Source organism: Psittacula echo, assembly GCF_963264785.1.
Source record: "Psittacula echo genome assembly, chromosome: 3".
In the NCBI taxonomy this organism is placed as follows: Eukaryota; Metazoa; Chordata; class Aves; order Psittaciformes; family Psittacidae; genus Psittacula; species Psittacula echo.
Window position 1 is genome coordinate 47,827,923 of NC_137736.1, and position 27,141 is coordinate 47,855,063.

Sequence of the window (27,141 nt, forward strand, 5' to 3'; positions counted from 1 at the left end):
GGCTTCTGATGCTTTGATCAGTACTAACATGTGTAGCAATTTATTTCAGCAGTGACAAATCATTTCCTTGGCAGACGAGGGCAGAGTAAAAAAGCAAAAACTCTAAAAATCTGCTTCCAAAGCTGACTTCCCAATGACTTGTTCAAATCAAATAATGTTCCTCTCCCTCCCCACCTTTTCTCAGCCAGCCTTCCCAGACAAAACTCAGACACCCCTAACATCCCCCTCCCAGCCCCAGTATCCATAGTAGATGTATTGTTCAAAATGCATTGCAGGCTGTGAGGCAAAGGAAAGACAAAATTTAATGGTCCAGGGGTGATTAGTAAAATGATAGGTGGTGTATCTTCAGGGCCTTGGTTGCTCCGTATTGAGTGTCTGGGCTTGAGAGGTTTTCTCATTAATTTTTATATGTGTCCTGGCAACAATGAAACAACTCAAGCAGTAGATTTCTGAAAGAAAATCAGGAAAGTCACTATTTATCAGTAGAATGATTTAATACTGATCAGGCTGTTTTATATCTAGGATGTGTTTTGTGTTGTGTCGGAGTGATTATTTATTTCATGTTGACTGTCTGCTAAGTGTAATATGTGGTCTCTAAAATCCGTGTACTGCTGGCAGTTTTCAGAGATTTGGGTAAGAAATGCCTTACCTCTTTTTGCATGCTCACTGCTGATGCCTTTTTGTTGCTTGTGGTACCTCTTGTTCTATGCTGTTCTGCACTCTTTCAAGGAGCTATTGCATAGTGAGAGCTGGTTTATTTTGTGGCAGAAAGCATAAGCTCTTTGAAGAATCTATTCAGTTGCACAGTTGTTCAAAATAACCACCACTTGAAGGTTCATCTTTTATCTGATCAAATGAATTCTGATAAATATGGCAAAATTTCCCATAATGAGTTGCTTTTCTGGTGCTTATTAACTGTCCTTGGGTTATAGGTCAGTGGTATCACTTCGCTTTCAAAAGCTTCTTGCACAAACTTTGTTACAGAGAAACTCATGTAATATACAAACACTGGGGGATGTGCTGTAATAGTTGCTAAAGTTGGTCAGAGTCACAGAGCATATCAGAAAGGAAGATCCAGAGTCAGAATAACTTGGAGGTATTACCTCATAAGTAGCTCCTTTCCTCACCTGACTATGAAAAAATATTTAAAGTGTCTATTTTCTTACTATCATAAACATAAAAATCTTGGGGAAGATGGAGAGCTGGTTTATCATGCACATATTAATAACAGAATATGAACACATGCAGTAAGCTGCTTGATATCAAAACTCAGTATCACTGCCATACTGGCAGAAAATCTGCCACTGCAGAAATAAGGTTGAACAGTTGTATCATGTGATGTTTCTTAAAAGACATCTCAATTAAGACTCAGCAGATGTTAGGGAAGGTTTTAAGGATTGGATTATCTTTCGAGTATGTGCTCCTGACCACACTAATGTAACTGTTGAGTCACGGAAACGGGCCTTTTTGAAGACAAAGATTAGTTGCGGAAATTGCCTGACTCTTCCCTGAGAGTCCATTTCTCCAGTGAAATTTTTGTTGGGCTTGCAGCCCCATGTCAGGTTCTGACAGAGGGTGGCAGAAGCCCTCAGGAGAGCAGATGAAGCTGTGCTTTCACAGTGTGGCTTCGTTCCAGGTTCCAATCTAGATTCCAGGATTCCAATCTAGAGCTTTAGTGGGGCTCGTGAGGATCAGTGTTTGTTCTTTGCCTGCTGAAAGAAGGAAGAGCTGAGAGTGTGGCCATAACCTGTTTGAACTGATAATGCTCTGTTTAATTGAACTGGAGACCATGTATTTGCTAACTGATGATTTCGAGTCTTCCTGGAAGACACATTTAAGCACAATAAATTAGTGAAATCTGCTATGCACTGCATAGACAGGTCCACTTCATTTGGAGCCAGGTGTTTTAAGAGCTGAGCTGTGTCTTTCAGGAAGTTACCATCCCACCTATTGTATCCCCATGCTTCCTTTTATTTGTGGCATTATGCTTGAAGTTTTGATAGAATCTCTTAGTACAGCAAATTCTGAAAAATGAAAATAGTAAAATCTTTTTTTTTTTTTTGGAGGGGTGGAGGATCACACCTCAAACACCTGGGTGTTACCACGCTTCAGTTAGCAAAATTAGACCAAAACATCCTGTCCCAGATTTTTAGGAAGAAAAATCTATAAAGGTGAGGAATTAAAATCTAAAGGTGAGAAAAATCTAAAGGGACAGTATTTAGGTGCTTGATACACTTTTGAGGATGAAGGAGTGTCTAGTCTTGACTTTAGCCTCCAAACTTAAGAAAACACAGACAAACAAAACCTGTGAACTGCAAATACTTATTAAACAGCTCTTAAAGTGAAATTTTTGTAATTGTAAGAGAAGCAGATACTTGGAAGTACTTGATAGCTGCTTGTTACTACTTCATGTCCATTTTACAAAAGTCAGGAGCATGACTTTTAAGGTTACCTATAGTAGGGGTGTAGGCAAGTAAATAACACCTCACAGAAAAATTGTGTTTGATTTCAGAGAGTCAAGAGTGTTTGACACACAGTATGCTGTATACATTTTAACCACTTCTGATGTCTTATGTTGTTTTGTGGCCACTATTTCAGGAAAAAAGTGAAAGTAAATGGATGGAAATAAAGTAAAAAGCAGACAATTTCATATTTTTGAAGTAATAAGGTTTCAGTGAATATTTTTTTTTCCATATAGTCCTCACCTTCATGATTTGAGAGGTAATTAAGGTGTTTGTAATATCCCACTAGTTTGATCACAACTCCTGTTTATGACATTTTCTAATGAGTATATAGCTTATAAATAACAGTTTGAAGGTATAAGGTTATACAGAGATAATTGCACAGCTGAAATGCATTGGCACAAGGCCAAAGGCTAAGCACTTTCCACCATCCCTTCTAAATTGAATAACTTCACTTTATGAGGTGTATCATCAGAAATTGTTTTCATTACTCCCAGAGGGCAAACTAATCTTGATAAAAATCCAATTCCATATTACCCATATGTATGAACATTTATATTTTTAGAATCTTTCTTTGTCAATCACATTCCTCACTGACTGTCTGTGTGTGAATACATTGGTCATAGTTTCTGCGTATGTGTTTCTACGCTTTTAAACTGTTCTATTTCTCTGAGACAGACTTCCTTTAAGTCTGCCTTCTCACATGATTGTGAGACCCAGCAGGATTTTTCAAACTAAGCAAAAACTAAACATGCTCCTTTCACTAAACTGTAGTTTCTCACATCCTCTGAATCCCACCATCCTGGATTCCACTTGACCCACATAGCATCCATTTAACTCATCCATTTCAGTCCTCAAACCCAGTATTTGTATATTCTTTTCTTCATATTTTATGTTAAGTAGCATATTGTACACACAAGGCAAAGTAGTTTGTATATTCTGAGGCAATCTGAGAAACCCTTTAGCAAAGGTGAGACTAAGGGGGAATGTTTTTCCATTTTCTCCCAGTGATAAATTAGTGACTTATATAACATGAAATGTTGGAGTCACCTCTTTTAGTATTCTGCTTTTACAACATTAGATTATAGTCTTGTTACGAGCGCCTTCTTTCCACTCCTTTTCCATGCCTTTTCACTCCTCCCCACTTCCCAAAAAAGAGGACTTTTGCTGTCTTCATACAACAGCTGTTTCTACTTCTTAGCATAAGAAGGAACAATCTGTATGAAGAACAGTTTAAGAAAGGAACTGGTGTACAGAAATACTTACCCAGGATAATCTTTCAGTCTCTATCACTGTGTGGTTCAGGGACTTGCTTTCTCAGAGATGCTGTCTTTATTACTTGGAGGATTTTTTCATCTATGAATTTATCAGTTTTAAAAAATGTATGTACTGTTACAGAAACAAAAAATAGCTTTTGGTAGGATTATCCTATTGCTAATGTTTTAGTATCTGGGTTTGGTTTTTTTTTTTTTAAAAAAAAAGATTTTTTTCTAGCCCAAAAATTAAATTAAGGAATTAATAATAAATTGCTTTTGTTGATCATTACACTAAAAAGTTTCACACCAGTTAGCTAATACCATCAGTCTATTACACTCCCAATACTTAGAACAAGGCTTTAGGGAAACCAAAGAGTAGTCATAATTGGGAATGTTTCGAGGAAAAATTAATAATGTTGCTATTTATGAATCTGTGCAACCTGTTATGCAGTTATTGCTTTTCTGTGTTGGATGAAACAGTGTTTATACAATTTTTCTCTACAGGTTATTGACATGCCAGAACACAATCCTGGAGATATGGGTGGAACAATGAGACTGGGGAAGAGGAAGACTGTTTTCAAAACACAAAATTCCGTTTTAAGTAAGTTACATTTCTGCTCTTATGGCTTGCGTTTTGGATAGGAGCTCTGTAACAGCAAAGCAAAAATGCCAAAGCACATTTTGTTATAATACTACAACCTCAAGCAAGCATTTGAGTGACAGCTTTCCTGAGCTCATTCATTCTGATCCTGTTCCCATATACGTTTACCCAGGATTGGAATGTAAAGAAAGAAATGAGAGACATCTAGAAGTCCCAGTGAAAAGATCAGTTAGGGTCCAACACTTCAAATAAATGGTGAGGGATCTGTTGAGATAACTGAAAAGCAGATAGTTTAAGTCGTTATTTTTTTGAGAAGATCAGAACATTTTATTTTCTTCATGAGTTGATAGGATGTGTGAACCAGGACTGCTTGTTCTACCCCTGAAGCTTTTTGGTACCTCAGTCTTCTTTGCATTATGCTCTTGACAGACCTAAATATTGCTTGTCATTCTCTAGAGTTGCCAGTATACCTCAGCTTTAAATTTCACCTGGCCTCACTGCTGTAGTCCTCACTTTATGAAAGACGCATAGAAAGCTCTGGTAATTTACTCAGGAAATCTTATTCCTGTTTTTGATGCTTTACAACTTGAATGGAAATAGTTCAATTTGAAAAGGCAGTTCCTTGAAATTAATGCATATTTGCATTTTTGTAAAATTGCAGTACTATCACTGCACAATTTTTTGAGATCTTGGCAGTCTAGTTCCTGTACCAACCATTAAATGAGATAGTAGTCCTAATGACACTAAGGTAAATTGAGAGCAAAGTTTGAGCCATGGCTGTAAGTGAGATATATTAAATTCTGGTTTACTGCATGCTTCTAACTTACTCCTTGTTTCTCTGGAATGTGGAGTGTTCCAGGTTAGGCTCAGTGAACTGCAAGAGTCCTTTGGGTAATGAGATCAGGAAAAGAGAGGAAAACAATATTCTCTGTCATTGGAGGTATTATGCCAGCTGCCATGCATAATCTATTAAAATGGAACAGGTGCTACTAAAAGGCTTCCTTTGCTGCACCTATTGTGTACAACTGTTGTAAAACCCTGAAGGGATTTTATGTTGCTTGTTCATTCAAACTTACTTTATTTTAGGCTTTACAATTTAAATTAGTTTAAGTGTGGCCTTTCGACTCTAGTCTACCTAAGCTATTTCTGGTTAAGGAATGTTGAATGTGAATCCTGAATAAGCTTGGGTGACATAAATGAAAAGAAACTAGTTGTCACTCAGAAAAGCATAAACTTGGAGTGTCCTGTTATGTTCTAAATTTGACATTTTTAAATTACATTAAAGTGTTGTAATAACTATTAAAGCAACACATTAGCATTAATTTCTCTTTTGTTGTATATTCAGGGAAACTTTATGGTGATGAAATGTTTGTGGAGGAGCGTCACAGACATCGATATGAGGTAAGCATTGCTAGTGTAGGTTGTACTCAGAAGTTAGAGCTCAAGCAAATTACATTTCTCTTGGTAGGCATGATTCTCCTTAAAGCTAATGTAGAAACATAACCCAAAATTTAGTAATAGGTAGTATAATTTAGATCAAAAGGAGCCTCTTCAGTCTTCTGGTCCAGCTTCCTGTTTTGAGCTGAGCCAGCTTCAAAATTAGATCAGGCTGCTTAGGATTTTGTTACATCTAGTTTGAATCTCTCTGAAGATGAAGATGTTGATCTTTTGACAATCTGTTCCAATGCTTAACCACTTCATTATGATCCCTTTTTTTCTTTATATCTAATAGGACATTTCATTTGGCAGTTTGCCTTTTATTTCTCAGTCTTGTTCTGTGCATCTCTGAGAGTAGTCTAGTTCAGTCTTCTTTATACCATTCCATTAAATAGTCGAAGTCAGCAACAAGATCCACTCTCTGCCTTCTCTTCTCCAGGCTGAACAAATCCAGCTCATCCAGTCTCTCCTCCTGTGCTGCATGTTGTCCAGCCCCCTAATCATCCTGGTTGGGTGTCCTAAGGACTTGCAACATTTTGTCAATCTTTCTTGTACTGAGGGGCCTGAAACTAGGCACGGTATTGCAGAGGTGTTCTTGCAAGTGATCAATAGAGAGGAATAATTAGTGTACTGTTTCTGTGGTAGAGAAGTTGCAGTGTCTTAGCAAAATGGTATTGGAGAGTGATGTCAGAGATTACATGACTTTCTGTGAAGTATTTGAAAGCTAAAGGTTTATAATGCTTAAATGCATTGATCCTTGGCTGATTTGGCCTATTTAGCATCTTAGATTATGTCCAGGTAGTGCACATTCTTTCATATATGGGTAGACTTCAGGCATCAAATGTAGGTGGACTTCAGGCATCTACAACTTGGAGGCTAATACAGATCACTTGCTGCCTACCATCCAACTCTGTATGCCTTTTGTATAGGTCCACTCCTCTGTTTGAGAACACCTCTGTATATTCAAGGTGCTGTCATTCAAGGAAATAGGTGAGAGCTGGACTCCTAGAGTTATTTCTGAGATAGTTCAGAAGGGACCTGACTTTACCAGTATCTACAGAGGGGCCTGAGCTATGAGACGTATGCGTGCTACAAGCTGATTCAGACTATGTTAAGTTTCCTTTAAAAGCTCAGGGAAGAATGTGATCGTGGTAAAGGTGCTCAAAGTTTGAGTAGTAACTGAGTGATTAGGACATCACCAAGGAAATGAAACAGCTCACTGTGGAACTCTTCAGTTTGAAGGAGGACCTGAACCACAGCTCAAAAAGGAGGTCAGCGTTTATGCCTACTGCAGTGGGCCATTTAAAAAATGAGAAATGCAAGCTGCTCAGAATCAAGAGGACAGCAAGCAGAAGAGACCCTGGGTTTAATTTTTTGAATATTACGTAGTAAGTTTTAAAATTAGTAATTCACCTCTTATTAAATAAGTGTCGTGGTTTAAGCCCAGGCCGTAAATCAGAACCACGCAGTTTCTACTTCCCCCCCACACCTTTCTTCCCCCCACTCCTGGAGCGACAGGGAGGAGAATCAAAAGAATGCAACTCCCATGGGTTGAGATAAGAACAGTTTAATAACTAAGGTATAACACAAATCACTACTGCTACCACTAATAGTAATAATGATAAAGGAAATAACAAGGAAGAGAATACAACCGCTCACCAACTGGTACCTTGCCCCCACCCCGCAGCATCCTCCCCCTTCCGGGAACTCTCAATTCTACCTCCTGGGCATGACGTGCTGTGGTATGGAATACCTCTTTGGCTAGTTTGGGTCAGGTGTCCTGTCCCTGCTTCCTCCCAGCTTCTCCTCCTCCCTGGCAGAGCATGAGACTCACAAAGTCCTTGGTCAGTCTAAACATCGCTGTTATCAGCTCCATTCCCAGGCCGAAAGTCAAAAACACAGTGCTGCAAAAGCTACTAAGAAGGAGAAAAACTGACTACTGCTACTGAACCCAGGACAGTATCCACCCCTTATTCCATACCATTCACGTCATGCTCTGATCCCACATTTTGCAAATTTATATGCAAGAGTTGTTAAAACAAGAAACCAAAAGTTCCCAACTCTTTTCTCAATCCTTTTTATTTTTCTATGCATACTGAAAACATTACAAATAACCTCTACTGTTTGTTAAATCCAGAAATGAATAGAATTACAATTATTATTATTTTGAATATTTCAGGTGAACCCAGAGTTGACTCACTGCTTTGAAGAGAAAGGTTTGAAATTTGTTGGCCATGATACGGAGGGGAACAGGATGGAAATTGTTGAACTGGAGAGTGAGTGTCTTACTTGTTTGTAGAACTTTCTAAATCTATTAAACTATCAGTTTTTCAGTTCTTAAATGCATATAGGAATAATATTTATCTGTCATAACAGCCAAGTTATGACAGTTAACTAACATAGAATAGTTAGGGTTGGAAAGGACCTTAAGATCATCAAGTTCCAGCCCCCCTGCCATGGGCAGGGACACCTCACACTAAACCATGCCACCCAAGACCCCATCCAACCTGGCCTTGAACACCGCCAAGGATGGAGCATTCACAACTTCCCTGGGCAACCCATTCCAGTGCCTCACCACCCTCTCAGTAAAGAATTTCTTCCTTATATCCAATCTAAACTTCCCATGTTTAAGTTTGAACCCATTACCATTTGTCCTGTCACTATAGTCCCTAATGAAGAGTCCCTCCCCAGCACCCTTGTAGGCCCCCTTCAGATACTGGAAGGCTGCTCTGAGGTCTCCACGCAGCCTTCTCTTCTCCAGGCTGAACAGCCCCAACTCTCTCAGCCTGTCTTCATACGGGAGGTGCTCCAGTCCCCTGATCATCCTCGTGGCCCTCCTCTGGACTTGTTCCAACAGTTCCATGTCCTTTTTATGTTGAGGACACCAGAAATGCACACAATACTCCAAGTGAGGTCTCACAAGAGCAGAGAGGCAGGATCACCTCCTTCGACCTGCTGGTCACGCTCCTTTTGATGCAGCCCAGGATATGGTTGGCTTTCTGGGCTGCGAGCGCACACTGAAGCCGGCTCATGTTCATTTTCTCATCAACCAACACCCCCAAGTCCTTCTCTGCAGGGCTGCTCTGAATCTCTTCTCTGCCCAACCTGTAGCTGTGCCTGGGATTGCTCCGACCCAGGTGTAGGACCTTGCACTTGGCATGGTTAAACTTCATAAGGTTGGCATCAGCCCACCTCACAAGCGTGTCGAGGTCCCTCTGGATGGCATCCCTTCCCTCCGGCGTATCAACCGAACCACACAGCTTGGTGTCATCGGCAAACTTGCTGAGGGCGCACTCAATCCCCCTGCCCATGTCACCGACAAAGATGTTGAACAAGACCGGTCCCAACACTGACCCCTGAGGGACACCACTCGTTACTGGTCTCCAGCCGGACATCGAGCCATTGACCACAACTCTTTGGGTGTGGCCATCCAGCCAGTTCTTTATCCACCGAGTGGTCCACCCATCAAATTGATGTCTCTCCAATTTAGAGACAAGGATGTCATGTGGGACAGTGTCGAAGGCTTTGCACAAGTCCAGGTAGATGACGTCAACTGCTCTGCCCCTGTCCATTATTTTCGTAGCCCCATCATAGAAGGCCACCAAATTGGTCAGGCAGGATTTCCCCTTAGTGAAGCCATGCTGGCTGTCACCAACCACCTCCTTGTTTTTCATGTGCCTTAGCATACCTTCCAGGAGAATCTGCTTCAAGAGTTTGCCAGGCACAGAGATGAGACCGACTGGTCTGTAATTCCCTGGGTCATCCATTTTCCCCTTCTTGAAAATGGTGGTTATATTTCCCTTCTTCCAGTTGTCGGGAACTTCACCTGATTGCTATGATTTTTCAAATATGATGGCCAATGGCTTAGCTTAGTATTTCATGTTGGGAAATACTGCTGACTCCACCTGTGTTTTGCAGTGGATGAAGATTCAGAGGATGTTAGGAGGCATCTTACTCTTGTCAAGGATTGTGCATGTATTTGATTATCAGGGGGAGTCATGCTCCTTTTCCAAAAGGTCCTAATTCTAGCTCGGTGGGATTTGGCTGAGTAGAATCATAGAGTGATGTAGGTCAGCTAATCTAGCCCTCTGCTTCAACACAGGGCTACCTTCAAACAGGGATCAGGTTGTTGAGAGCTGTATCAGTCAAGTTTTGAGTATCTCCAGGTATGCTGTTTGTTGGATTTCAAACCACTCACCACTAGTCTTTGAACCCAATAGTCCAGCCATTTTTTAACACACTTTGTAGTCTACCCGTAATCCACAGCTCCCAAATTGGATGCTAGGAAACCATATCAAAATCCTTGCATTGTGAAGTCAGGATAAAGGAAGTCTACTGCCCTCCCTTAATCCAAAGGCTGATTGTTCCCACGGTTGTTGTGCCTGGTTGTCTTCCTGTCCTTCATGTGTCTGGAAATGCCTCGGAAGAGGGTTTGTTTCATGATCTTGCCATAAACAGAGGTTAGGTTGACTGTCCTGTAGTTTCTTCCATCTTTCTTTTTGTCTTGAAGAAGAGCATGGTGACTGCCTTTTTCCAGTCATCAGAGACCTTTCATGATCACCTTGGCATTTCAAAGATAAAAAACATCTTCACAATGACATTGGCCTGCTCCCTAAACACCCTCTAATATTCTTTCTTAGTCCCAATAACTAATATATGTTCAGTTTACTTCAGTACATGAAATATGCATACATGCAGTACAGCCGAAGTATAAACCATTGCTGGAATAAATTACTTAGAGAGGATGTGAAATCTCCATCCTTGGTGGTAGTAACCTTCAAAATTTACTAGAAAAAGCCATCAGCAACCTGATTCGACTTTGAACTTGAACCTGCTTTGTCAAGATGCCTTCCAATTAATTTGTGTCTCTCTCTGTTTAGAATTCTAGAAAATTTATTTTCTATTATTAGAATTAGAATTCTCCCTCTGTTTAGAATTATAGAAAAAATATATGAAAATCAAATAAAAAGCAGGTTCCTTTCTTTCACTGAAGTGATTCAGATGAGGGTTTGATACTGTGGAAATCTCATAGATTTGGGCTGCTTTACAAAGGAAGAGCTGATGCTTTTTCTAAAAAGTTCTGAAATAAAAAGGAACTACACTGCGTATGTTTGGTGTATGCAGCACAGGGTAGCTCTTAGAAACAATCCCTTTAATTTTGCTTGATTCTTTGGTCAGCTCCTTGCTTTTAAGTCACTGTTGGCTAAATGACTATCAGCCACCAGAAGATGAAGGTACAAGTTTTTTTTGGTTTCTTACATGTCCTCTAATTGCCGTTGGTTAAGATAAACTCCATGCATGGAAGCATGAATTTATCATAAGAATACATTATCATCCCATGGAGTGCTATTTGTGACATGGTGCTCCTGAAGATTCATTTTATGTACTCCATGGTATGTTGAAGAATAGCGCTATAATTTTGAACCAGGGTTTGAATACAGACACCTACAAATAATGTCAAACACCTGCCCCACAGAGAGTAATCTGAGAGCAAAGGATACATGCGATTTCATAAAATACTAATTGTCATGGTGGGTTTTGCTTACTATGTTCCTGATATATTACCTTTGTTATGCATGCTGGTGTTGGGGAGCTATTTTGCCTGCTGTGTCTGAAAGAATTTCCATAGAAAGCATAGTGAAATAAATCAGGCGGAATTTTTAAATTGCATGTTACTGTGAAAAGAATAAAAGCAGCAGTAAAACCTGGAATTATTTCACAAAGGGCTGCAAGGAGACTCTGATTATTAAAAAAACCCCAATGATCGTGTGGAGGAGGGTGGGTTGGAGCAGAAACACAGAAATAACAGTACACCAGATAGCTCAGGCAAAGCTTTTAAGCAAAATATTCCCTCAGGAAATACTTGACGCTTTGTCATTGTCTTGGTTTACACCTTTAAAGAGCTAAATTGCATGGTAGATATAAAGAAGTTATGAGATAAATTTAGGATCCAGGTTCTCTGTAAGGCATAGCAGCAGAGAGAAGATCAGTATACTAGATCATATTATCTTCATAGAAGAAAAACAAAGCTTTTTTCTTATCACTTATTATGTGCTGCACAGAAATTCATTGAATAGGATTATTTTGGAAATTGTTGAACCAGAAGAGATCTGTGGTTGATTTCATTCGGTGTCCTGGCACTAGAAGTTATTTCCTTTAAAACAAGATTCAGAGAAGGAGCAGGTGCACATCATGGAAGACAGCAAAAACGTTTTTCCTTCCTTCCCTTTCGAAGAAGACAAAAGGAAAGCAGAAGCAGTAGTTAAAAGAATTGATTTGATTGGGAAACAGAGTGCTGAAGGTTTAAGAGAGATGAAGCAGCATGGCTTGTTTATCTTAGCAGACAGAGTTGAATGATAGTGATAGTCATCCTTAATCACACAGGCCAAGCAGCAGGAAAGAGCAGTGCCATAAGAATTAATGGCAGTATATTTAAATTGGCAGTAACAAAGATGCCCTGTGAATTAGGAAAAGGTTTCAAAGCAAAAGGAAAGAGTATTATAAGAGTTTTCTAGTAGGAGCAAAAAAACCTAGGGGGTGTTATGGCAGAACCTTGACCCTGTGTGCTTGAGACTACATGATGTAACTGCATTCAATTACAAGAGACTGGACTTAATGTCCCAGGAGATGGATTCCAGGCCTAATTATTTGAAGCTTGTTTCCCACAGTTTTCTCTGTATGTTGCTTTCATATCCATTTCTTAGTGTGTAAATTGTGGCTATATGGGGAGAATGATTGGTCCTTTAGGAACTGTTTTACTTTTTTCCCTCAGATATGTATGGATGCATGTTTTGAATATACATGCATAAATATATATTGGAAACCAAACTACTATGAAAATAACATGATAAATGGAGACTTTGTGGTTGCTTCTCCCTCCATCCCCCCCCCCCCCATGTCAGTACAACTTTTAATTACATCATTGTGCATGTTAGGGTTGAATCGCAGCATGGTTTTTCCTTAATTTGTCTTACTGATCTTCTGCCTCTGTTGTCAGTTGCTTTTTGTGGAAAAAGTAAAGGTATCCTGCTGCCTCACCCTTAAATTCACACATGCTGATCTGGCTTCTTGAATTCTGTGAAATCTTCAATAGCAGTTGTTTTACTATCTTCTTCCTACATCTTAGAATTTTTTTGACATCTGTCTTGTAGATCACCCATATTTTGTAGGAGTTCAGTTCCACCCAGAGTTTTCCTCAAGACCTATGAAACCTTCACCTCCATACCTTGGACTGTTGCTAGCAGCAACTGGGACACTCAGTGCATACCTGCAACGTGGATGTAAATTGTCTCCAAGGTAATCTTTCTTTCTTACTTGCCTGAGGTTTGAAGTCATGTTTTTTGGGGGGACTACCCTGTCCTTCAATTCAGGAGTCCGTGAAAGGAAAAGGAGTTCTAAATGTGTTGATTTACTTGTTCCTGTGCATGCCTGACATAAACCCTGGTAAAAAAGTGTCTGTAAGCAGTAAGCACAGTTCCTGACTTCCTCGTTTCCAGAGGCTATTAGGGCTAAAGATGGATCCATACATTATAACCAGAAAGAAGCAAAAAAACCTTTAAGAAATTCATGTGAAATTAGTTGCCTCCTGTGTTAACTTTCAGTAACAGTAGTTTCACAGGGAAAGGTATTTGTCAGAAGATCAAGTAATGAAATGAAATTCTTATCTAGTTGTATTTGAATGGTGATAGTACCAGAAAAAGAAAACACTGATTTTATTTTGCAGTAGCTAATGAATTAATACTATCTAGCAGAGACAGGCCTGAAACAAAGTGGTTGGAATACTGTTAGACTTATAGAAGGGTTTGGATCTAGATCAAAACTGAATGGTTTTCAGCCAAACTAAAATTATTTGTCCCAGTTCCCTTGGACACAGAGTTTTTGGTTTATTGAATGTAGCAATAGCTTTTATCCGGTGTTAACTCATTCTTGTTTATTTCAGTGATATCTATAACAGGTATAATTTCATTACAACAAGAATAATAAAGAGGTCAGAGGGAAGTCTAGGGCACAATTACAAAAAAGAAAAACAAAAGTTAAAAATCACAAGGACTTAATAAGACAGAACAGATCCAATGCTGACTTACTGCCTTTTCCTCCACACAAGGCACCAAACTTACTAGTTTTGTGGGGGTGTCTTTTTGTTGTTTTTTTATTTTTGGGGGTTTTTGAACTTCCTTTCTATTAAAATTAGGTCCTTTTCTTAAGTGAAAAATAGAAATTTTGTTCTGGCCAAGCCAGACCAGATCAGTCTATTTTGGTACTCTGCTCCTTATGGCTGTCAGTTGCCTTTCATAAATGCACTTTGCTCACCATACCCAGTTGTGCAGTGGTGTACATACATACAGAATTTCTTAACGATCTGGAAACTACAGCTTGATTGATACTCCTATTGCCATATCCTGTCATTGGTATTAGTGGTCATTGTCTGCTTTTTAAAAGTTGTGCCAGTGCATTACACAGTTCAAATTTTTGTAGTGCTTGGCATGAGGGAGTCTTCAAGCTCAATGATTTTCAGTCTTTTCCTGATGTGAGCACTCTCTGCCTCACAGTTCATCTTGTTTCCCAGATCCCAATATTCTTCCTCTTATTGCTTCCTCCCATAAGTAATACCTATTAATCTCTCTGATATAAAGAAAAATTACTTTTTTAAAATGTTTGATCTGCATGTGTCCTAATTTAAATCCCTTAGCATTATAACAAATATATTTTCTAACCCTGACTTTAAGTTTCAGCGCTTACTCACTGTGCTGCAGTTAGGCTTATTTGAATTAATCAGTAAAAAGTATATACCAATCTTTTTCTTCACATTCGTACAATAAACTCCAACTAGTACGTAAACATTTAGGAGAGATAAAATTAGTACTCCCAAACTTTAGATATATAAAATGCAGATTTTGCCATTTACCTAGTTACACAGCAACCAAGCAAACCACTCTGTCTTGAGAAAGAGCATTGGAATAGAAAAATATTTTGAGAGTAACAGAGGAGTATTTTGCAGGGAGGAACGTTCAGGAGGGAATCTCAGTGGTAATTACAGCACATCCACTCGTATTAACATATCCACCTGCTGAGTGGAAAGAATTTCCAATTTAAACCTTTAAATCCCAGAATGCTAGTGATTTCATTGAGCAGTAAAGCTAAGGCATGTCATAGCAAGACTGAAACAAACCCGAAGAGGGGATTTTCTGCACACCTCATCCAACACTGTCTACATCAATTGTAGTCATGCTGTTGACTAGAGCCAAGATGTTACCTGAAAGAGAATTTGTGGAGACCAGCAAGTTGAGCAGATTACATAAACTAAGCTGTTAAAAATACTAAAAAGAGAGTTAATGATGGAGTTCTGAGACAAAAGGAAATACATATTTTAGCATGAGGTCCTTAACAGGAAAGCATTAGCCCAGAACATTTAACAGCCCCATAATTAGAATGCAATTTTAGAACATCTGACACCTGGACAGAAGCCCTAGCTTCTAAGCGAAGTAAACTGTAAATTTAAAGATGCATCACATTTCCCAGGAGAACACCCTAAATAAATAAAAGTGAACAATAATAAATGAATAATTGTGAGGCTTAGTCTGGTATACAGTCTAAGGAGACAATGCTTACACATAGGAACAAGCATACCTACTTTGAGATTGGAATGCATCCTCTCAGTTAAACTTAGTTCCCAGAAGCTTTGGTGTATACAGAGACAGTCAAGAGCTGAGCAAAGGGTCAGAGTAACTCAGTGATGAGTTACTACTTAGTTACCTGAATTGGTAGTTAGGCATCTGAGTTGCCTTTGTGGTTTCAGCTTCTCGTGCTTTCTGGCATGAGTGTCTAACCATCAGACAAAGCCATGCACTTCATTTCCTTGTGAATGGTTTTAAATCATGACCTTTCCAAATATTTCCATGGAAATACTGAAATCACCATTTAATATGGAGCTGAGGAGGATGAGAGGCTGCCAGTTTACATATTTCATTTTAAAGAACAGAGGAGAACCACAGGAGACTCTCAGAAAATGTACAGTACTCAGAAATGCACTGCTTTTTAAGAGAAGGCAAAAGGTTTTAATAGAAAAGTAGTGAACGAAGAGGGGAACTCTACACGTAATGTTGGCTTGTACTGAGTCTTACAGTTTGATTTTAAAAAATAAAAACTGGCTTATCTTTGGGAACAATGTCATATGGATTGCAAAACCTCTGTTGTACAATAAAACCATATTGCTGTTCTCCCCCCCCCCCCCAAGTTAAGCATCAGCAGGCTTTATTTCTTCTCTCACCTTAACATGTCTTTATTAATGGCCTGCAAGAGTAGGCCACAGTGCATTAATGATATTTGCAAATGTCATTTAAATAAGAGCTGAAAGCACTATTCAGAACAAAGAAATAACATAAAAATATATAGGGAATTCAGACATCTGTGCTGAAAATAATGAAATCAGATGTTTATTTGGAGAAAGAGGATAACAAACTAAAGATAATTAATTGAAACACAAATGTCCAGTAGATGGGAGGAAATGCAGGAAGTGTGAGATGTTTCTAGGTGAGAAAGTGTGGGCAACTGACTACTGCCAGAAGAAATTTTTGCATGTCATTAGCGAATATGCTAATGTGCCAATAGGCACCAATCCAATGCCATCTAATCACAGAATAGTCTGTTAAGTTCTGGGAAAGTTATTAATGAAAGATTAAATTAAATAAAAGACTAATAAAAGATTTTTGGTTGCATTCAGAGGCAAGGAACAAAAGTGTCCAGAGGTGTGGTGCATAAAGGCACTTGGGAAGATTTGCCCATATGGTACTTCCTGCACTAAAATGGTCCAAGTGCCTCCTAAATCAGCTCTGTAGAGAGGTTTGGGCAAGCACCTATAAACAGAAAAGGAAGCAGCCTGTGAGACATGTTCTCTGGTGTATGAGGGACAAAGAAGGTATGGGCAGGGCTATCTCTTATGTCACCTGTACATTGTCCCCAGCCAAGAACACATCTGGCACAATATCATATTTCTACCATTGTCCAAATCCAGACATTTCAGAGGAAGTGAAGGATATCTTGTGATTTGAAGACTGTTAAGAGAGCAGCAAGAGAGGGGCTGCTCTACAAGACAAGGCAAACCAGGAACCAGGGTGGAGGGTGTGCTGGCAGGAGTAGTGGCCTCACCATCAGGACTCAGAACCACAGTCACCAAAGAAGGCAGGTGAACTGGCAACAGTGTCAGTCACCATATCCTACAGACAGTCCAGTGCAGAAGTGCAAAGTGATGAGAGAGGTCTGAGGTCAATCCAGGAAGTCCAGTCAACAAGTGAATACAGAACTACAGAGTTGGGTACAGGCATGCCTGCAACATAGCTCAGGCAAGGGTTAGGAGCCAAGGCTCCTGGGCCCATCAGTGAAGGCCTAAGCGAGGATGGCCAAGGCAGCTAAGACCTGCTGGGACTCTCAATGCTCTTGCAGAAAACTACAGAAAAAGATTTACAGGAAATCCTTTCAACAACAGCAGTACTTAGAGATGAACTTAGTTATGGCAGTTACTTTGTCATTTTAATGTTAGGTGTTTACAGTGAAGACACTTCTGAGCTAGTCACCCCAAGTCTTTTTCTGTACTTGCTAAGTGAATATGCACTTTAAAGGAGTCAGATAGCTCAAGATAACGCTTAAATGGGTCAGAAACATTATACCTACCATACAAGAGCCTGTTTCTCTCTATTGATCGTAAGCAGCTGAAGATGAAGATGTCTAAAGGTGAATGAATTGAACCCCATGCACAAGATTCAGCTGAGGGTTTTTATAAAACCCAGATCCATTCTGGCATCTTGGTTGTGGTTTTTGTAATGCTGGGTCCTAATAAAACCATTATCCCAGGTCTAGTTACGTTAGTGCAGCATTTATTTTAAACAGCCACAGCCTGTACTAAATGTAATTATGTTTATCTTTAATTTGCATTGATGAAGAAATGCACTTAGCTTGGCTCTTGCCTTTGCACAGAATAGTATTACTATAACAATTGTTTAAATTGCTTACTACATTTCTAGAAAAGGACTTTTTTGTCAATTATATGTCGAAAAAGAATGAAAATAGCCCCTCTGAAACTGTGTCAAATACTTCATTTCTAAAGGACATTGATCTGGATTTCCAGATAAAACAAACGAAATGTTCAAGGAGTACCCATTTTACAGTTGCCTGTTCCTTAATAAAGACATCAAAAGCAGGGACTTTCGAGCAGCCGTTTGAGAAACATAGATTTAAAATTGATCTTGAGACTTAATTCTCATGATTCTGCAGCTGAGATTAGTTGCTGCCGTGATGCATTCCAGCTTCATTCCATGTAGCTCCAGCTATCGGCTGCTTTTCATACCATACCAATAGGATGGTATGGAAATACCATATTGCCATACCATGTGGAAATACCTTGCCTCCTTCCATGGTTTGAACTGATGCATAGCAGATGTGTAATGATACTGTCAGTAGAACAGAAAGATCTGAAATGAGCATAAATTTGGTAATAATGGAGCCTATGCAGGCAGAAGCTCTTTTTATTGCTTACATGTTGAGAAGACAGGGATCTGAGGATGAGTGAACTTCAAAACAAAACAAAACCCCATAATGTAATTTCTGAACAGAGGATGTTGCAGTTCACTGCAAAGTGAAATGCCAGCTAAGTACTGGTATATATTTCATGTTGTAGTTAACTGCAAAGTGAAATGCCATATAGGTTCTGGTGATGTTTCACCTTGCAGTGGATGTATTTCCATTAACTACAGGTAGATTAGGTGTAAGGATCAAAGTGACCAGAATTCTTCATCTTGAAGACTGAAGTGACTGACTAGATGCAGTGACGCTGCATGCTCTGAGTTTTGCTTTGGTTTTCTCTTGGCCACATCTTTATACTCCAGAGCCCATTAAAAAAAAAAAAACAAAAATCAAACTGCTGTGGACACCTTAGATCTGCTCACTAGCTCCTTTTTGTTGGGAGTCCAGTGTTACAAGAATTGTTACAAACAAGAAGTGGATGTCAGCTTCCTGCCCAAGATAATGACTAGATAATTTGTACACAAAGTGAGTAAAACCTTGCTGAAGGAAATGTAAGCCTTTTTATTTTTATTAGTATTATTTTTTGTCAGTTCAGGGCTCCATGGGGAAAAGACTGTCATAAAGGAAAAGCTGGGCTTATTTGTTTTCCCACCACCACCACTTTCATGGCCAGTTAAGTAAGGTTACATAATACCACCTGTAAGCACAAAATATCCATTTAGTTTTTGAGTTTAATATCCGTGTAGCAACTCTGTAATTTGGAAGGAGGTACTTTTTATTCACTTTATATTTATTCCAAAGAGAGATGATGACTAATTTGTGGTTAGTACCACCCGGAGTTTGTTTTCAGATGACTCATCAGCTGAACACAGTTCATACAGTAAATCTTATGAACTGGACATCAGCACTGGTTTGCAGCTGTAACATGCAAGTGCAGATATGCCAAGATTTATGAGTTCTTGTTTGCTTTGAAGTCCACTGGCAGCATAATTTTTGAAGAAGCTCAGGTTGTCTCAGAGCCAAAATTGTTCTTAATATGATAACCACAGCTTCTGGGGATGCTTAGAGATACTATTCAAGCAGCTGAAACTGTGAGACTGACAGTTACCTGAGTCTGAAGCTCAAGAGCTGATCCTTACCTGGGTATTTCCCCTACCTTTCTTGCCACTGTGGCCTACCTGTTAGAGAGAAAACTGGCTTACACCCAACAGGACAGCTGTAAAGTAGGGGAGACCGCGAGGTGCTACTGCAAAAGTCAAAAGCATGATAACAGGATCCTTTCTCTGTGATGTGGAGTCAAATCTTGTACTGAATTGGGGAGTGTGGTAGCAGTAACAAAATTGTCCTTGGCCGAGTAAATGTTTTAGCCTCTGTACTAGTGGCTACCCAAGTGACCCTCAGCTTTGGCAAACTGGAAACAGGCCTGAGAAGTTGGGGTGGTTAAGACAGTGAAATGATGGAAGCATCCAGCATTGTGTGACTGCTTCTATTTGCATATGCCTCTAAAACCTATGGCATTTGGTGGGGGAGGACCTGTGATGAGAGTGCTGGGTGTGGGTCAGCGCCTGTCTTTAGGAGAAAACGAAAGTGGGAAGTTCTCCTGTCACCTCATTGGTCCTTGAGCAATTTTCTTTAAGCATCTGCCTCTCATACTGTGTTCTGTACAGAGGTTTGGCATACGTTTTTAGGCTGTGACTGCCACTGGACAGCAAAACCAATTAAAAAAACCCCAAATTGTGTGAAGACTTTGGGTTAAACCAGAGGTATAATAAGATTATGCAGCTCTCTGCAGTCACTATTCTACCCTCTGTTCTGTGGACATTTTTTTCTCTTTTGCTATGATGTGAAAATGCAAAACTGTTTTAATAATAATGAATTTTTATTCCATGTTTCCGTGGGTACTTTCAGAAAGAAGTAAGTACATTGTCAGTGATGTTGTGTTTGTCTGTGCGCATCTGGCATGCTTGATCGTGCTGTTAACACTTTCCTCACTTGAACTGTGTAATTGCCTGCCTGCTGGTGAAATGATGAGGTTGAGCATTTCTCTCTAGCCTGATAAAACACACTCTTTGTAAGAACTGCATCAACAACATGTGTGCCATGTGAAGAAAGGGCAGAGTGCTGCAGGAAAAGTCTTAATGTTAGAACAGTTGGAATTTCTATGTTGTCTTGTACAGAATATGGTACAGTGATGTGATGTAACTGTGGGAAGCTTCCCTAACAGTCAGAGGTAGAAATTAAATGAGATGACTGTTGGTGCCATATCTGCTGTCCCACTCTATTAAAATGGCTTTTAGGTTTTACCTAATCTTTGATTTTTCTTTTTTTTTTTTTTTTTTTTTTTTTTAAGAAGAGAGCATGAAATTCAGGCTACACAATTCAGGCTTCATCAATGCCCAGTAACAAGCATTAGTATAGCTAAGTGCAGTATGTTCACTGTTCCACTTTGCTGTTTAGATCAAAGATTTCCAGCTGTGGGGTTACATAGTTCCCCTTGAAACATTACACAGCAGGCAGTCACTGTAGATCAACTGATGATGCTGTGTTGAGGTGAGTCATGGGCTGATTATGTGCTTGATGTCTCAGAAGGAGATCATTCCCAGAGGTGGGGAAAGTGACATGACTGTGACCCTGTTAGCTGAAGAGTGAAGGTGTTTGTGCAATGGCTGGAGTAGAGTTGGTACTGAGGCTGAAATGGGTATACCCACACAAATGAGGTCTGAGATCCCCACCTGTACTGTTTTAACCGTAGCCTGTGCTCTGCAGTACTGCAATACTGGCCAGAATTACTGCTGCTCAAAGGTACTTCTCAGTTCCCCAGGCTCCCTTTGCTGGCTTCTGATCTTTGGAAATTCAAGTATCTGGAAAAAAGATTGTAGAAGGAAAGTGTAGTAGGGAGAGGCTGAGGCTCAAGTCTCTTCTGAAGAGGTGCACTTAGAGTTAAGATAAACCTGGAGACCCAGTAGACATCACAGCTGACTGTGGATTGTTGGCACTTCTTTCTTTCAGTCACTGCTGTGATTCCTGTTCTTCACTGTTTCCTTGTTTTGGCCATTTACAAAGCAATTACTTGCATGGCAGTTTGTCCTGTGAAAACCAGTCTGTTTCTCTCATGAAACAGCAGAAGGGAATAAAACCTCGGGGAAAAAAGCTGTCAGGGCATTGCTTGGAGCAATAAAAATTATTTATATTCTGATTGGAAGAGCAAGAATTGTGATTTAAGTATAAATGAAAGCATTCTGAATAAGTAAAGTTGTCTTAACTTTTTCTTTGGTCAAACAATAATTTTCTTTATCACAAAGGAGAAATTCCTTTTAGTCTTGCTCTGAATACTTGCTGTTCTCCATGTTGTTAATCATGGTCATAGGCACAAAGCACCAGCAAACTGTAGAATGAATGCACAGGAGCCAAGCAAAAAGAAATTGCACATACTGTTTCTCAGGTATAATACTTTTTCTCGTCATGTCTTAGACTCCAAACTAAGCCCATTCCTGTGGAAGAAGGCCTTCTAAATACCAAAATTGAGCATGAGCTTAAAGTAGGTTTCTGGAAATGGGCTGCATTTGAGGAAATTGTTGGTTATATGCATCATTTGGGTTGGAGGGTTTGAAATAAAATACTTGGTTTAGATCCTTCTGACCTGTGTATTGCTTTTAACAGTGACAGCTACAGTGACCTCAGTGATGACAGCTCTCTAGAAAAAGAGTTTCCTAATTCAGAAAAAGCTGAAATGATTGTATGACAGCACAGAAATGGATGATGCTGTTGAGGTAAGCTGAATCATTGTGATATTGCTTTGTGACATTCATTTCTTCTAGACTTAAAACGTGAGACACAGTTATCTTGATTCTCCCTTTTGTTTCAAGTCCCATCTTATCTCATCCCCAAGCTTATGTTTTCTTCCTTGCCTGCAGCACTTATTTTTTTTCTTGTGCTGCTGCTTAACTCTGCAATTGTGGTATTAAAGTCTGCGAAGTGTTTTGGGTACAGCTTGTATGTAGGATGCTGTACAAAATTAAGTTGTGTTAGTGTTTGATGATGCAATGAAAATACACTTTAAAATGATGTGAGGGTTGTTTTTTTTTGTTATTTCAGTTTTCAAGTTTGAATCACTTTTAGTACACTCTGTTGGCATGACTTTCAGCATTAATATTTGCCTGTAATTTCATCTGATGCATTGATACATTGAAGACATCCAAGGTTAATACTTAATCTGCAGAGTGACAGAGATACAAACCAGTTTTATCAAATCATAGCTTTGTTTGCCGTAGGCTTTGCTAAAGCATTATTGGATTGGTTGTTTTTTGTCACCTGTAAACATGGTGACTATATATTACCTTTCAGATCTTAGTCTTTATTTTCCCTACACAGGTTCATCAGAGTTGTACCTGGTGTGATACTCTGTTACATGTGTGTATTCATGCTTTTCTGTATTTCTGAGCACTTCTGTAAGCAGGACACAACTTTTCCCTTTGATTTCATTCCTCTCACATGGTGTAGTCGCTAAGCAGCTGTGCTAAACAGATGATTAAGTCTGCATATGAATGATGCATTTCTGCCTGATGGTCTCCTGATTAAAATACTGGCATGAGATGTGAGAAATTGGAGTTCAGTCTTTAGCTGCAGTATGGATTTCTTCTGTATTTTTAATTTATTTCTTTCTCCCTCTCATGTACCACATTAAAGATAATAACACATCTCGAAATCAGAAGGGTGGAGAACAGGCTGTTACATGATTTCATGACCTAGTGCATGCAGATACAGTAATGATGCATGTCACAGGGTGGCCAAAAAATAAGTAGTCACAATGTTCCTATTTGCTCTTGCCCAGATTCTTCCCGCCTCCAAGACATCACTATGGCTCTGTTTCTTGAGGCCAGCACATAGTAAAGGACAGCCCCTTTAGCTTTGACCTTGCTTTCCACCATGGAATTTTTGAATGGTAATTCTGTTTACCATTGCAGATGTGACTTTTTCAGTGCTTGGATGAATGTACTTTCATGATGCTTTCAAGTAGGTATCAGTAGTTAAGCAGATTTTGTTTGAACATGTCGCTAGTGGATACCAATTGAATTCAACAGAATTACTCTAGAAAGGATTAAATAACTAATTCAAATATAAAAGAAGGATACAAGCATTGGCTCATTTATTTTTATCTCAGGGTTAATCAGAACTGGATGCACACATGGTCTATATTTACCTTTGTGGTTTTGCTTAAGCTGTTTGACCTGGATGAAATGCATCCACCTGCAGTATTTTACCATAGGACTACTTCAAAGTAAGTCAACAGATTTGAGAGAAACTGGCATGAAATAGGCTGTTAGAAGAAATATTTTAAATCATTATTTTTTCCATTTATTCTTCCTTCCCCTCCCTCTTTTATGTTACAGAAAGTTGGGAACAGTTCAATTCTGAAGAGAAGAAAGTAGAAGATTAAGCTGCTTCTGATCCTCATAGTGTCTCCACCTATCATGTCGCTTTACTGATGACAGTTTCACTCTCTTGTAGCAAAAACTGTTCTGTATAAATCCTCTTTCTCTTTAAAAATGACAAAATGGTTGTGCACCTTAGCTGTTAATAATTACTGATAATGTCCTTTGTTTCAGAGTGGTCTCAGGTAAATATGTATTAATTCACTAGTTCACAACTGTTCCTGATTTGAAGGAAGATTTGATTGTTTTCAATTCACCTTAGAACAGGAAGATGCGTTGTTTCTTGTGAAGGAGAGGGAACGCACTAAAAAAGTTTAAGGAAAAGTTGTTTTATCCATGAGCAGTAGAGAACCGTTTTGAGTTTGTTTTGCTAGCTTGTTGTATATATATTTTTTTACTTTTTTGCTCTTCAGTATGTACAAATAAAAAATTGTTGCTGTATTTCAGCTCTTTGTGATTATAAAAATTGATGTTGGTTACACCTCTTTTCACTTTGCTTTTATAAGTGATTTCACTTTTGAAAAGTTCAAGTTTATTTGCTGTTTCTCCTGGAAGTCTGACAATACTGAATGTAATTGTGATCTACAAAATTACAGAAGTAGAACGCGTTTTTGCATTTGTCTTTTGTAAGAGAGAAATTAAATACACTTATATGTTAAAATGTAATTTGAACACTTGTGTGGAAATTGTAGAAGAACCAGTCATAAACCTGGAGCATTATTTGGACTCCAGCTATGTAACACTCAGTTAATTTCAATAACTGAGTACGAAGGTGAATTAAGGTTCACTCTTTTTTTCTCTCATCCAGTGACCACTCCATGGTCATGGCAGTCTTTCCCCAGTAGAATAAACCAATTATTTTAGTTTAGAAATCACAAGTTATTCCACTGTATGACAATTACAGGCAGCCTTGCAATACCAGAACTGCGGCCTGAATCACTGACACAGAAAGGGAATGCGAGAGGTTGCTGTACCATGTTTAAGGCTGAATCCTATTAGCCCTGTAGCATCATCAGACTTGTCAAGAAGCTGGACCCAAGCTATGTAATTGACGGGGTCCAAATACCTGGGCCAGCTTTTCCTACAAAGAAAATTTTGGAATTTTGAGCTTTGTGTTTCATTGGTTTTGGGCAAAATGATTTTTACTTCACCAAAAGGTAAATATCTGTACAAAAATAAAAAAGCTGTTATTACAGCTTTGTAAAACAGTAAGTTTAAAAGCTTTGCATTGCTTTAGAAAATCTCAGGTTACACAGTTTATCTCTTCACTAGAAGAATCTTCAATGGTAATAAAATATAAAATGTATTCCTATGGAAGGGTTTTTCTAAAGTGGCTTGCAAATGCATGCCTTAGAAATAGCAGGTATTGCCAGAATTGGTGTCATTGTATGTTTTCCCCAATGAGAGACACTGTTTTGTGAAAGATGAAGCATTTCCTAAGATTGTCTGAAATGTGCAAATGTATTTTCAAATATATTAAATTGTGTTATTTAGAACTGTTTAGATACTATGTTAAAGAATCATGGTGCCCACTGTGAACTGTGGTGTCAAGGAGGGAATTTTTCATTTAGTCAAGTGAAGCTGGAAACAGCACCTTCATCTTCTCATCTCCCAGTGCCCTTACCAATCCTCTTGCTAACTGTGCTGCATAAAGGAGTATCCTTGGAGACAAACCCATTACTGTCACAAGGGATCCATCTCCTCTTTGAGCTGACAGAAGCAGCAGCATGCCATTTCCAAAATGGAAAAAGGCAAATGAGCTTTTTCCAGCCAAATCTTGGGCTGCATTAGGAGTGTTGCCAGCAGATCTGGGGAGGTGATCCTATGCCAGAGTGGATAATCATGTATCTACCTGTTCTTGGGTATGTTCTGTAAGCCTGTACAGTTAACTAGTCTGGGCATAGCTGAACCACTCTGTCTGGGAAAACCTGACTGAAGAAATGTTGGGTGTGGGTATTAGGAACTGAAGTTCTGTTGGGTGTTGGGAGGATCTGTTGGGTGTGTTGGAGAATGACATTTAAAATCTATGCCTACCTTGTCCAGAAACTGGTCCTGTGCTGATGCCAGCTTTGTTCAGGTTTTCCCTCACAGGTAGTTTGGTTGAGTTGGACCAGAGTCTGCACTTGTTTGTGAACAAGGGGAGCAGCATCCAAGCTTGGATGTGACTGTGGGGTAGATATTGCACTTAGCTGATACTGTGGACAGAGCTGTATCTTACTGAGTATCTCTAGTCAAGTGATGCATCTCATCAGCACAAGCTTCTGTTTCACTGTAAGATTTACAGGTAAAGTCTTTTAGCATCTGCTCAGCATATGTAACATATCCTACCTTGAAGCTGAGGTTTCTTTCCTTGTTTATTTAGCAGCTTGAGAGATAACCTTCATGTGCTAATGTAATGCCTGCAGAGGTTAAATCTAATAGAGAGGTTTATATCTAAGTTTTCCTGAGAAACTAAGGAGGATTTGCCTGGCCACCCAGACTATTCCTCATCAGGGAATACTTGTGGAAAGGTGGGCCAGATCCTGCAGTAGCTTCCTGTTTTTCTGAAGCCACTGAAGTGATGCCAATTCATATCACACAAAGTGTGACTTTATTGATTACAGGGTGATACTGAAGAAGGCTTACTATCACCTGGGATTCATGGGATCAAGCATGGTTCTAAATTCCTCTGCAGGTGTCTAGGCCCTTGCTTGCCAGGAATACACTGAAGGTTTTGAGCAGCAGGTTGGAAGTAAGGCTGACTTCTCAGCAAGAATGTGTGAGCAGGAAGTACAGCAGCAAGCCAAAGGAAGTTTTCAGGAAAGAAAAAGCAGATAGACAGTGACGGCAAGGGGCTTGCTGCTCAAAAGGGTGTGGAGGAGGTTAAGGAAAGAGCAAGTGTAAGAGCAACAAGTGACTTGCCAACCTGAGCTGACCTCCTCGTGGGAGCTATGTTGCAGTTACTATAGCAATGCAAATGAAAGGTTCTCCCCAAACTCAGGGTGTGTGTCATGATGACGGTAGGGAGTGTAATTACAGCATACAGGACTTCTGAGTCAGCTTGGCTGCAGCTGACAGGCCAGATCAGCATGGAAGTGAACAGGAGCTGTGGAAACCTATGTGGGACCGGCTGAAGCTCATTTCCCCCAGCTGCACTGTGTGCATATGTGAGGTGACTAAAATTTGCTGAGAAAGGGAGTAAGGTGGATCAAGGAGGGGATCAGAATAACATTGCTCTTGGGAGAGCACGTGGCCTCCTGCAGCATCCTGGGAAAACTCACTGCAACATGACAGGGATGGAAACAATATAATCTTTTCTGTACCTAGGACTGAATCATAGAATCATAGAATAGTTAGGGTTGGAGAGGACCTTAAGATCATCTAGTTCCAGCTCCCCTGCCATGGGCAGGGACACCCCACACTAAACCATGCCACCCAAGGACTCATCCAACCTGGCC

General features: G+C 39.5%; 1 protein-coding gene across 13 annotated transcripts in view; it reads left to right on the plus strand.

The window, feature by feature from the left end:
- The window catches only part of CTPS2 (CTP synthase 2), a 71,892-nt gene extending 46,834 nt beyond the window's left edge, over window positions 1-25,058 (plus strand). For 4 of the 13 annotated variants that reach the window (XM_080612831.1, XM_080612833.1, XM_080612826.1 and 1 more), the window contains 6 exons: window positions 4,223-4,319; window positions 5,665-5,720; window positions 7,936-8,032; window positions 12,908-13,052; window positions 21,933-22,042; window positions 23,663-25,056. In XM_080612831.1, coding sequence (XP_080468957.1) covers window positions 4,223-4,319; window positions 5,665-5,720; window positions 7,936-8,032; window positions 12,908-13,052; window positions 21,933-22,014 — 477 coding nt within the window. In that variant the 3' untranslated portion in view covers window positions 22,015-22,042; window positions 23,663-25,056. The other 9 variants (XM_080612828.1, XM_080612830.1, XM_080612837.1 and 6 more) reach the window with 6 other exon arrangements.
- Window positions 25,059-27,141: the final 2,083 nt, after the last annotated feature.